This window comes from Mycteria americana, chromosome 1 (genome assembly GCF_035582795.1).
Source record: "Mycteria americana isolate JAX WOST 10 ecotype Jacksonville Zoo and Gardens chromosome 1, USCA_MyAme_1.0, whole genome shotgun sequence".
In the NCBI taxonomy this organism is placed as follows: domain Eukaryota; kingdom Metazoa; phylum Chordata; class Aves; order Ciconiiformes; family Ciconiidae; genus Mycteria; species Mycteria americana.
Genome location: NC_134365.1, coordinates 189978761 through 189991211, shown reverse-complemented (window position 1 = coordinate 189991211; position 12451 = coordinate 189978761). Strand labels below are relative to the sequence as shown.

At 45.0% G+C, this 12451-nt stretch overlaps 1 protein-coding gene across 2 annotated transcripts in view; it reads right to left on the bottom strand.

The window, feature by feature from the left end:
- Window positions 1-5695: 5695 nt before the first annotated feature.
- Window positions 5696-12451, bottom strand: part of GTF2F2 (general transcription factor IIF subunit 2) — a 92404-nt gene continuing 85648 nt past the window's right edge. For both annotated transcript variants that reach the window (XM_075489252.1, XM_075489242.1), the window contains one exon: window positions 5696-6587. In XM_075489252.1, coding sequence (XP_075345367.1) covers window positions 6468-6587 — 120 coding nt within the window. In that variant the 3' untranslated portion in view covers window positions 5696-6467. The remainder of the gene's footprint in view (window positions 6588-12451) is intronic.

The following is a 12451-nucleotide window of genomic DNA, read 5'->3' as shown; positions in this document are numbered from 1 at the left end:
AAAGTCTTTGCCATAAACAGCCAAAATCCATTGCCAGGAGCGCAACCGTGCTGGTTTGTGGTCCCTGCACCTTGTGGCTGGCTCTTGGTTGAAGCCGAAGCTGGTGTGCAAACATCACAGCCAAGTGGCTGTGGCCAGGGCTGGGGGCCTGGGGGAGCTTTTTTTGGTGCCAGCAAATGCTGGTAACCCTGTAAGTAAGTGTGTTATGCAGGAGCGTGGCAGAATGTTGTTGAGGATGTGTATAGCTGCTGGGTGTTTTGAGCCATTAGAGCTGCATTCATCACCTTCCACTTGTGGGAGAAAGGAGCCAAAACACCCTTAAACTGATGCTAGGAGGCCTTTTTAAACTATTTTGGTGCATGATACTAACCTCAACAAGGAAGCAGTGGCTAAGCACGGTAAGAAAAATGATGAGCAATCATTTCTCCACAGCCCTCTTGTTATCTGGGAGCCAACGGCTTGGATTCACCTCCCCATCTGCGACCAGCAGCAGCGGGAGGAAGCACTACTGGCATTTTAGAAATCAGCCCTTTTTCCTCCCATTCTCAGCAAGGTGTAGGCACACCAGCAGCCTTGCCAAAGCAATGCAGCTCTTTGATTTTTATAGGGAATGTCCAAAAAATTCAATGTCCAGAGAGTATTTAAGAATTAGCTTCCCAAATTCTTTGTAATAGAGTAGTTGAGAAAAGGCCATGTAAAGCTGGCTGCTCCCTCCCTGCTCACTGTGGATGCTCAGCTAGCAAAACCCCACTGTTGCTACTGGAATAGTCTGGTTCAAGGGCTGAGGTTCATCTCCTCTGCCTACAGCTGTGTCTGCACCTGAGCTGGGCCCCTTCAGTCAAGGCAGGGAGGGATGATTTCTCTGCCTCCTGCAGCCATAGAACTGCCTGCAGCTGCTGGTGCTTGGTCAAGCTGCCCATAAAAAGGCATTTAAGGGGGCTGGCACAGCCCTTCACCCATCAGCTTCAGCTGCCCTGGCCCAGCGGCTGCCTCCTGGCAGCACATGCCATCCAGTTCACCTGTCGTGGTGGGGCTAAGAGTGCTTTGACCTCCATAAACCCACCTGATTTTTAAGGTGAACGGGCAAGACAGCAGCTGCCCACAAGTAGAAGGGTTTCGTGTTCATGGCCACTTCACTTACTGGGGTCCAGGCAGCTTTGGGAAGGACACGCAGGAGGAATATCTTGTGGCTGGGTGTGCTTGGGCTGGTGGACCCTGCAGGGACACAGCCCTCGCTGCTTGCAGCCGCTGCCATCACTGGAGTATAAATAGCCTCTTCCCAGGGCTGGGCTTGGCCGGGCGGTGGAGGGAGGCTTTTCAGGAATCCACGCTGGGTTTTATGTAAGCCTCTCTGGGAAAAAAAAATAACTTAAATTAGACGTGTGAAGCCCAGGGAGGTCGGTCTCATTTCCCTCCCCCAGTGTTATCAACCCTCCCACCACAGACTGGTGGGTGGAGGCATAGACCCAGGCAGCTGAGGAAGGACTCTCCATTGTTTCCTTCCTTGCTTTTAATCAAGACTTTGCCCTTGCCTGTTCCTCTGGTCCTCTGTACTTGGTTATCTGTCTCACAGCTGCTGAAAGCCTTCCCTGCCTCCTGGAGGTGCTCAGGTCCCCATGGAAATCCCACTCTCAAGAATGAGCTTCGGAGGTAAAACTAGTTAATGGCGTAAAGGTGGAAAGAAACAGTCGTTCCCTTCCTTTCAAGATTGAAAGCCAAATACTGCAGCTTCCCCCTTCTCCCATTTATTTGCCTGTAAGTGCAAACATGCCAGCTGCAAAAGCCCAAACCCTTGTGTGACACCATCAGGAGCAGAAAGCCCCCCCCAGCTGGCTGCACTCCTCCAGGGGACACATTTTGGCTGAGGTACTCCTAAGACCAGTACGACCAGTACCAAGCAGCTCCTTGCGCTGAGATTTGCTGAGCTGGGAAGGAGAACAGGGTTGCTGCAAGTTCAGCCGCTGGTGCTTGAGTCTCGCTCATCACACAAGCCCTAGGTGTGGGTCACTGAAGCAATGCTCAATGGCATCCATGTTCATTGACCCCTCTGGCTTATATGGGTGCCCTGTGCTCCCCATCCAAAGATATTTACTGATTGCCTATTCCAAAATGTGATGAAGTCCAAAACTTTTGCATTTGATGAGAGCCAAAGGTGGAAGAGTTTGACCTGCTTGAGCCAGGCAAGAGTTGTGAACCTTAAGACACCTGCTGTAGCACCGAGTGCTGAGCTTTTCTGGAAAGGGCCTTTTTTGATCTTTTCTGTTGGAGTTTGTCATCCTTGTACAAATAATTAAACACTCCCAGAGAAAGGCTGACCCCCACAGCCTGGTAGTCACCCACAGTCTTGGTTAGGAGAGCCAAGAAAGAGTCCCCCAGTCCAGCCACCAGTATGAGAAATGGGCCAGGTTGTACCCAGCCACAGCTCTTTGAAAAGCTCAAGAAGCAGAGCTATCTTCCAGGTGAGCCTGGAGCAGCAGCTCAGCTCTGATACTGCATTAGCAAGAAAAACGATTTGTTAGGAGTCAATAAATATGGTGACTAATGAAAAATGCCATCCTGGAGACAGGGACATGTGAACGTGGGTGGTGACACACGCAGGAGGTATGTTCAGCTGGAGCCGACTCCAAGCAGCTGCTGAAGACAATACGTAGCTGACTCAAAGCATGGCCAACTTTTAGGGAGCATCCACTGGGATCAAAGCCAGCTAGTGAGCACCGATCCCACTATAAGCTCTGTGTCAAAGATGTGGTGTCAGCAGCAGAGGTCTTGCAGCCACGTCACTTTTTGCAAGTCTGCAGCTAATATTCATGCTTGGTACCTTCTGCTCCCATTCCTCGTGCAGTCCTGCCTGTCCCACCACCTGCGGAGGAGGCAGGCAGATGTTTAGAGCTGTGAGCTGGCGGGGAGGGAAGCAGGGCAGCACTGGGACCAGCCTGTCCCATGCTGGGTTCAAATCCACCCCCCTTCCCCACGTAGCGGTGGCAGCCTCCGGGCTCGCACCTTCTCACCCATTCCTAGCCCATTGGCACAGGGATGTCTCTACTGGGGCAGCTGCATCACTGCTGCCTTGCATCAGCTCAGGCCCATGCCTGTACCAACTGGGCTTACAGAGGATAAAATTTCTGATGACTCAAAGAACTGGTCATTCGGGAGAAGTAATGCTAGAGAGCAGACGCGCTTTTAATCTCATTCGATGGCATTTAGCACATTGATACTTCAGCTCATGCCTATGGGACCCATTCGTGGACCAATGTTTCGACCACGGATAGTCAAGAACATCTGCACGAGCAGAGTTCAGCAGCGAGCAGAGACAGCAGCACATGGGAAGACCAGCAGGGAATCGGTGTTCATCACTGCTGTGAGTTCAGAGTTTAAATTAATCCAAATGTGGGGGCCGGGGAATCAGACTTGAATGCCTACGAGCCTCCTCCTCCTCTCTTTCGGCAGATGGCAATCCTGCTAACAGCACTTGCGTAAGGTCCCCCTGCAGAATAAGCAGAGCAGAGCTGGAGAGTTTTTGCTGGTTATTACGTGCTGGATGCCAGTGAGGTTCCCCCAAATGCTAAATGCTTATTGCAGGCTCACATGAAGTTAGACCGGTCCTGCAGTACCTTGAGTTATTGCAGAAGGGAGAACATGGGGCCCGTAGCAGCGTGTCTACCCTGCTGCTTCTGTCCCTAGGGTAGTTTGTGCTGCAAGACCCCGTGGCTTGGCTGCAGGCTGGATGATGACCTGCAAACAGCACCTAACTACTCCACCTCCATCTTTACTATGCATTCCCACCAGGCAGGAGGCAGCAGAGTCCTTGAATGCACAGCACCAGTCCCGGTGTCAGCACAGGAGAACATCTTTCATCCTCTTGGTCAGCACCCCTGCAGGCTCGTTGTGCCCTTCTCTCACGCCACATGGATTTTGTGGCTGCTCTTGGGGCTAAAATTCCAGTTGCACACTAACAAGCTAGAAAGCCTTCAAAATCATGCAGGAGGCAGGAAAAAAAATGCTTCATGAGCTGCCTGGCTTCTAGACTGTCCACTGGATGTCTTGTCTTAGTTTATCCTGGAGTAATGTCTCCCAGTTGTTTTTGAAATAAGAGTTTCCTCATTGTCCGGTTCCCCTTTTACCTTGAAAACTGGCACTGCTCCAGAGAAGACTGCAAGCAAAACAGGGCACCTTGGCTTAACCTTTCTGCTTCTCGTTGGTTGAAAACTCCACTGCTCATTTACTTCTAGCACTCTCCACGTTTTTAATGATGCCTATAAAAATAATTTTTTTGTAAAAAGCATAAACCCCATAAAAATGGCATGCTCTGTACACTTTCCATTACTTGTAAGTAGAGCCGCTTTACCCTGTCCAAAGGCACTCTGCAGATCAATAAAATACGTACTTAGATCATCTGACATTTCACGCTGACTGATTATGTCCTTCTCAACTGAAGACAAACAGTGAAGCAGTAAACTCACATAAAACCAAAAATACAAGCAGATCCAAAATACTTTCCTGCTAAGCTAATCCTGCTGGGGATCCCACTAAAGGTAACCTTTTCTTTCTGAAATGGCATGGTCATTTTTACCTGTGGCACCGAATTACAACACTACTAAATCAGGATTGCATGGCATTCCCCTGCGTGGTTTTAGAAGATCATGTGAGGAGCAACACAAGCGAGAAGCTGACCTAGACTTTCCAGGTACCTTAGCTGCTTGAACACGAACCCAACAGAGGAACCCAGCCTGTGAAAAGCAAGAGTTCTCATACTACATGGTTGTGAACGCAAGTCTCCGAAGGACTCGAACAGCATGAGGAGGACAGCAATGTGTGCAGGCTCTGGCTATTGCTGGGGAGCACTTCATGTACCATAGCAAGACGTGAAGGCTGACTTCCTGGGTTCCTCTTAGCATCCTCAGATATCCCCCGCAGCCATTAGCAAGCTGGGTCCTGCTCATAGAGCCTGAGGAGACAGGAGTCAACGGCAATATTTATGAAAGCACAAGGACGTCTCTGGAACGTAATCTGCTCTTCAAAAACTCTCAGTAGTCCACCTCCTATAGTCCACCTCCTAGGAACTGGACACTTCATGCCACAGGAAGCTGAGCACCAGCAGGAAGCATATCTGTAGAGACATACCTACACAAACAATTATAGAAACAATGAATTAGGCAAAATTAAAATGTGTGACATGCAGAAGGGGTCAGAGTTGTTTTAGAAACCTCTGAAGACATTTGACCCCACTCCGAACCTTTCATTGCTTCCAAGTGGACCAATAACGGAATGTTTGCTTTTCACGCAGACCTATTCTTTTATTAGTGTGTGCAGAAGTGATGCACACATACAAAGGACCTGAAGGAATGTGAAAGTTGTGCTATAAAACCTCACCTTCTGCTTCATTTACAGGTATACTAATGAGGTTTTTTCCACTCTGTTTTCTTTGCTCTTTTTTTAACATAAAAGCTTTGAGAATATAATTAAATAGTCCCATCCCATCTCCCTCCCAATAAGGTTGCTGAATAGACAACCCTTGCAACGTGCACTTAAAAATTGGGGAACAGAGACATGGATACATTAAGCAATCTTCCCCAAAACACACAGAAACCCAGTGGCAAAGCAAGCAATAAAAACATTTTGAAGGTTTGAAAAAACCTTCATACTTACGCTATGTAAATCACAACATGTGTTCAGTCAATAATGTAGAACATTGCATGGTACAAATTACAATAACGCTTTTATTGATATGCTTAAACATAAAACAAATGTAACATCATAAAAAACAAACAAAAGATAAATCTATTCCTTGATGTACCTAATAGACAGACATTTCATTTTTTTTTTTCCAGTAATCACCTGGAGGGGATTGTCATCTTCCCACTGATCTGTGTATCCAACAGCCTTTGCTTTACAGGTTTTTAACTGTGTTGATATGTCCCCATGGAGTCTAAGGACTGTGATGAGCACCACGGTTGTGGCTGGTTTTCCTGAAGTCTGATCCCAAAAGGAGCATCATGTCTATTCCATCCAAACGCTGCACAAAGGGTTATGTACCTTTGCAGCCTTCCAGATGAAGCCCTGACAGATCCCAGCAGAAGTGAGGGTATTAACCTGGTTCTACTGGAATGCAAAACCACAAAGTTACAGGTTCCTCTAGGACATGTTTTCCTTCAAAGTCATTGAGGCTTGGAAAAGCCACAAAGCTACCAAGAAAAAGTAAGGTCAGAACTCAAAAGATTTTAGTAAAGATAAATCTAATACAAGTTTATTCTGTAAATATTTTTTTCCTGTCAAAGACAAAACACTTATAGAAACATACAAGAAATATTCCTTGGAAAAAAAATGAAGCTACAGAAAATTACAAACTATCAGCTGCTTTAATTTAACTTGAACCTTGCAGAATTGCGCTGTGCTCAGTCCTGTCTGTAAACCCACTGCGGTTCCCTCAGTGCAATCACTAATTCTCTCTTGCTTCGTAAATGCTTTTGTTAATCACTTTTGTCTTCCCCTTGGTAGTGTCTGTATTCTGGCTTCAGCTCCCATGTGTTTTTGTGGGTCCCCTTCACGTTGTAGATGCCTATTTCTCTTAAAATTTCTTTCAAGTATATCTGAAAGAAGACAAAAATTCAGATTATACAGGCAGACAATTACCACAGTTCCTACAAGACATCTCATGATCTGTTCAATCACATCAACTCAGTTCATAAAAACGACCTGGCAGACAGCAAGGTTGGCTGATCAGCACTAACTTGTGCGATAAGAACTCTGTGATAGACTTCAGCCCCCAGGCACCAACAGGGAGTAGAGTGGCCCGGGTGTAACAGCCGGCACAAGCCCCAGGGATGCAGCAGGGAGCACCAGAGCCCCAGGGGTGACGGCTCCTGGGCAGTCCCTGCGCAGCCGTGCCGGGGTGCAGAGAGGCAGGTGCTAGCTAGATGGATGCTCCATGGGCTGCCAAAATGAAGCTCCCAGCGCCTCTGGAAAGGCGATGCTGAGGTTACTGCAGACCTACAACAGTAGCATCCACCCACGAATGAGCTAGTGGAGATGCTCCACAGCTCCTGTTTCAAGACGGGGCACATGCAAAATCAAAAGGCTGAGATGTGCCCTACGTACCCTGAGTATCAGATGCACAGCTGGTCTAAAAATCTGCGCGGTTACGTTTCTCACATGACTGCGGAGGCGTGGGGACGCAGGCAGGCTTTCTGCCCTGGGAGCTCGCTGCTGCCACAGACAGCAAGCCATGGGGGTGGCCACTGTGCACGAAGGGCTCCCCGGCGCGGTGGAACACAGCCACCGTGTGGGTCTGTACGTCAATGTTCTCTCGCACACCTTCCTCCTGCTGGAATTTCTCCACCTGAGCTAAAAGCTCTTGGCTTTTTGTCTTGCTTGGGCTGGGATTATCTTGAAACTCCCTGCCTTATTCAGACCCCATCAAAGCCCTGAGCTGTTGGTTTTCATGCCATTTTGCAAAGCTTTAAGCATTTTATTATGGCCTCATTTTTAGAGGAGAGCTGAGTAGGTGCCAGAGAATTTGCCAATAGATTCAAATATTAAGGCTAGGAAGAGAAATTAAAAAAAAACAAGCAAAGCTATGATACCAGTCGTATAACCTTTGACACAAGACAGCTCACTAATATCACCCTCCTTTACTCTTTTAATAAACCCCAGTAATTCGTTTCATTTTTTAAAGAGCTGTTTGCCTGCTTGTTTGTTTAAATATTAATCGGGACTGACTTGAGTGGATTGCCATGGCAACCACAGACCACAGTTTAAGAATCCCCACATTAAATTCATACTTGCTTTAGTTTGAGCAATTTAATCCTCTCTGAGTGCATATATTGAACTGGAGTTACTGGAACCCTTGCATTTTCTGTGTCTACAGTTCCACCAAGCGCAAATATCAACATACACCAACTCATTAAAAAAAGCAAATATTAGTTGATGACAGGAAAAAAAGAAAGGCCGATTGCCCAGTCTCTTCCTTACACTCTTCCCATTTTTTGCTAAATGGAAGAGTTGGGAAATAAATGAAAGTATGTTCTCAGTCAGTAAAAAAAGTCTCTTTTAGAGAAACCAATCATTACTCTCTCTCCAGGTACAAATCAAAAATTTACAAAGCAAAAAATCCAGATCCCACACTGATGACAATACTTCATTTGGGCTCATGTAGCAAAATTATTCTTAAAGACCTCTCTCAAAGCAATGAGGGGTGTTTGTCCAACAAGTAAGAAAGATGACCGTAACGGACTGCGTATACAAACTAGTTTCTTAGGGTCTTTTTTTCGAGCTGAGCGGCTGCGTGCAGGAGCAGTGAGTTCATTTTGCACTGCGGGGATGGCTCATCAGTCGTCGAGGGTGCACGATGCAAACCCCAGCAGGTGGCAGCAGGAGATCAATATACATCTCATAGCACACCTTTCCACATACCAGCTATTGCAGAGATGCTGTCATTATTTGAGAGTCAGGTACCTAAGACGAATGTGCTCATTACAACAGCAATTAGTGTGCAAATGTTTTTATACGATGACACTGCTGTTGCGCAATGCGTTTTTTAAAAGGTGGTGAAAGCAGGTGAAAAAGTGATTTCTGCATGGGTATGCGTAGATGTGTATACCTGCATATCCACTGCTTTGTTTGCAATCCTTGTGCATACACGCGAGGTAGCTTTCAGTAGTGTCACTGACAGACACTTCAAAAGATGGCAGAGTGGGTGGAAGAAAACACTCAGATTCAAGGTTAAATTCTGCTCTAGATCACACGGACAGATTAATGAGAATTGGAAAAAAATATAATTGTAGTTAGTCCCATGAAGTACATCCATATGCAGTTCCTGGGCTGAGAGACCTAGTCTGCATCTGGGAAGCCAGGTCACAGGGTGTGACGATGCCGCAGGGCTCAGGCAGAACAAAACCGCTACGGCCGCACAGTCCACAGCTCCCAGCGGCTTGCTGCTGTTTGGTGGCAGAATCTTTAGGTGACATTTTGCACAAGGCAGTTCTCACCTCTCACTACTTGCTCATGCCTCCAAACCACCCACCCCGTTAAACTAAGGTTACTTTCAATTTCAACTAGTTTTCAGACCCAATTGCCCAGGCAGTTCTGCTTCTCTCTGGGCAAAACTTCCAAGAGTTTTGATTCAACAGCATAACAAAATGGAACAAAACCAACCCGAACTGCATAGCGAGGTAACATCTGTGCCACAGTAAGGGCACTTCAAGCTGGGACTGTGAACTGCAGCAGCTGAGGATTTGCAACATATTCCTATTTGCCATCTCTGCTGCGGGGGGAAACAAGCAGCAGTGGTTTTAGGGAGGGCAGCCGAGAGCATTAACCCAAAAAAATCACTCTGCGTGCACAGACAATGCTGAAATGTTGGACCTTTTAGACAATTACAAATCAGGGATAATCCTGCTGTACTGCACCATACTTGAGAGCAGGTGGCTTGATGAGATGAGTTCAGGGGACGTTATGATTTTTCCTGCAGAATCACTTCTGCCAGAAACCAGGACCCTCCACCTTGGGTCTGTGCTGTGCCAGGCTGGCCTATACATCTTGAAGCATACTACATAGTCTGATCCTCTACCATCAAGACAAACCCCCCCACTTCCTCCAGCGATGCCAAATACTGAATTTTAGAGCCTGGTGAGTGCTAATCAGGGGCCCACAATTTCTTCTCAGAAAGGGATTCAATATGTTTGTATACATATAATTAACACAGAAGCTAATATGTACGTAATCTGTTTGTACATTTAAGGCATCCTCTGCTCTGTTACACCTTCCCTCATTATTTTTTCCATAAAAAGTGAAATGTTACTACAGAATTATGGGATAAGAATTTCTGAGAGAGGAGTTAACTTCCAAGCTCTGAAAACCCTTCTGAAACTTTGAGGGGAAAAAAACCCCTCTGTATTTAGGATAACCATTACTTTAAGCTGAAACAAAAGAAAAAACTGCAATCAATCTACCCCATTTTGAAAAAATAAAGTTCATACGAGACCACTGGTTCCATACCGGTTCCATTCTTCACAAATATGTGATTGCTCACATAAAAAGCATATTATGTTCTCAGCCATGAAGTCCAAATCTAGAATTACTGCAGTATTTCCAGGGAGCACTCAGTATTTACATCTGGGTGTAACAGATTTGCCTAGTACTGCAAATTGTTATTTTTCATTAAAAAGGAAGACAAATAAACCCGGGTTTCCCTAATATAACAGTAGTTTGCGTTCAGAATAGATTTGCTTTGTCATTTCACGATCGCAAAATAAAGATGGCAGCAATTTCCCATGTAACATGCAGCATATTCTGTAGCAGGGGTTTAATTTACTATTTAAATTTACCATTAGGTAAGAAAAATACCCTTATTTATTTGTTACTTCACTAACAAAGATGTTAATTCCCTTAGACAAATGTGTTTTAAATATTAGCCAGTGATGCAAGCATCTAGAACTTCATTTTAATGGGAGCTGAGGAGACAGCAGCAGCAGCATTTTTTCCTCATGTCTGAAAATAACCTCAACATTTAGAAACTCAAAGGAGAAATTACATACCCAGACAATCTTAGACACTATGACAGAAAATAAAGCAGTGAACACTCAGCAGAGATTAATTAGCAGCCAACCTCTGTACAGCATGGAGAAAGCATGCCTATTCACCTGTTGGCATTTTACTTTTTTTTGTCAGGTATAGCTGCTCTGCAAACAATAAAGTCACAGTGGGTATTAGGAACAGGTACTTTATTTTCAGGAAAAAAAAAGAAGTTGCACACCAGAGGTTGAAGTCTGCAGCACCAGGGATGCTCAAACATGGAGCAAACACCGGCTGAGCAGCAGGAACCAAGGGATAGTATTTTTAAATGGAAATGGATGCCGTTAGCAACTCTGTATAGAAGTTTTTAATGGGAACCCAGATGGGAAATTAGGATAGCTTTAGATGAGGGGTAGATGACGTAGTGAAAGATAGTTTTGAATTTATCACCATACTGGCTACCCAGTGAATGAAGAAAGGCATTAGGAAGAGGATTTTGGTCATTATTTTCTCAGGATATCGTGTCTGAGGAAGCTGGATGGGCACCAACACCTATGGCAAAACCCCAGCTGGGAATGAACACACAACCCCTAACTCTCGCACACAGCTCGAAACTGAGACCACACAGCCCACTCAGGGGAAGAGGGTTTAATGGTTTGATTAATCTCAGGAGCCCTATGGGACTTTTAGCCATCACTAGACAGACCCAAATAAGAAATATAGATGCAAAGATATAGCCCAAATAACATGTGATGTTGGGTCAAATTAGTCTACAGTTTCCTTTTAACATATCTGTATTACTACAATAGTTAAAAAAAAAAAAAAAAAAAAGGCTAGATTTGCCGAGATGAAAGTACACTGCACAGATCTACTATGCTATGGGCAGAATATATTCAGGAACATATGATGACTGCAGAGATACATAGACAGGCATAGAAATTCATCATAAGTATAACAGAAGTTTTCACATAAGGTATTTTGCTCTATACATCTAATCTAATAACTACCCTGTACATCTGATCCTTAGGGCAGTGACTGAGACAAAAATTGGATTAATCTTGCTCAACTTCGGTGCTTAATGAAGAAACTTGTGTCAGAAACACAGCTTTTCCGGGCTCCTTTGAGCTGATGCAGAGAGACAGGTACACTGAAGAGGTAAATCACATCACAGGAGGAAGAAAACTTTTGTTCTCCCATGGCTTAAGTGGGAGTTGTGGGTGACTATTTCTAGCTGAAGTCATGCTAGACGGGATAAATCTACACCTACTTATATTCAAAGTGATTGGGATAGTGACTGTCACACCTATCTCTTACAAAAAAAGAAAATCTTAAAATTTTCTTGCTGCTCCCTTCATATTTTCCTCCTATTTATTCCTCCTTCTCAGCTCCCATGATCCACACACCTTCTCTGCCACACAGATAAGGAGTTGACTCATTAGATAAATGAATGGAATACAAGACATGAATACATTATCCAACTAGATTCTTCCAAGGTACTAGAACACTGTGAACCTACATGTATTTGAATTGGGTACATCTTTGTGTAGTTTCTTAACCAAACAGATTGTGCAACTTATACAAATCCTCTGATCCACTTAATTCTAAACATGAAGTGAGCAACACTAGTAAGCATCTCCATTTTTTCCCCTCTTTTACAGAGGAATAATTTTTTTCATAATCTAGCTGTCACTGTTCCTTCTTCTGCCTTAGCTCTAACAACTTTTGAAACTGTTGCTCCATTTAGACTCAAACATGATTAAGTCCCTTGAAGTTTTGTGAAAACTGCAGCTGGGTTGAGGATAGATATCAAAGTCAGCAGTGAAAAACATCAAAAGATACTTCACATGTCATTGTCTCCCCCCGCTCCCGCCTGGTGTGCTCAAGGAAAGCTTGAACAGGGGAAGAAGGGAAAGAACTGGAAAGTTAGGGTTCATAGATGAAG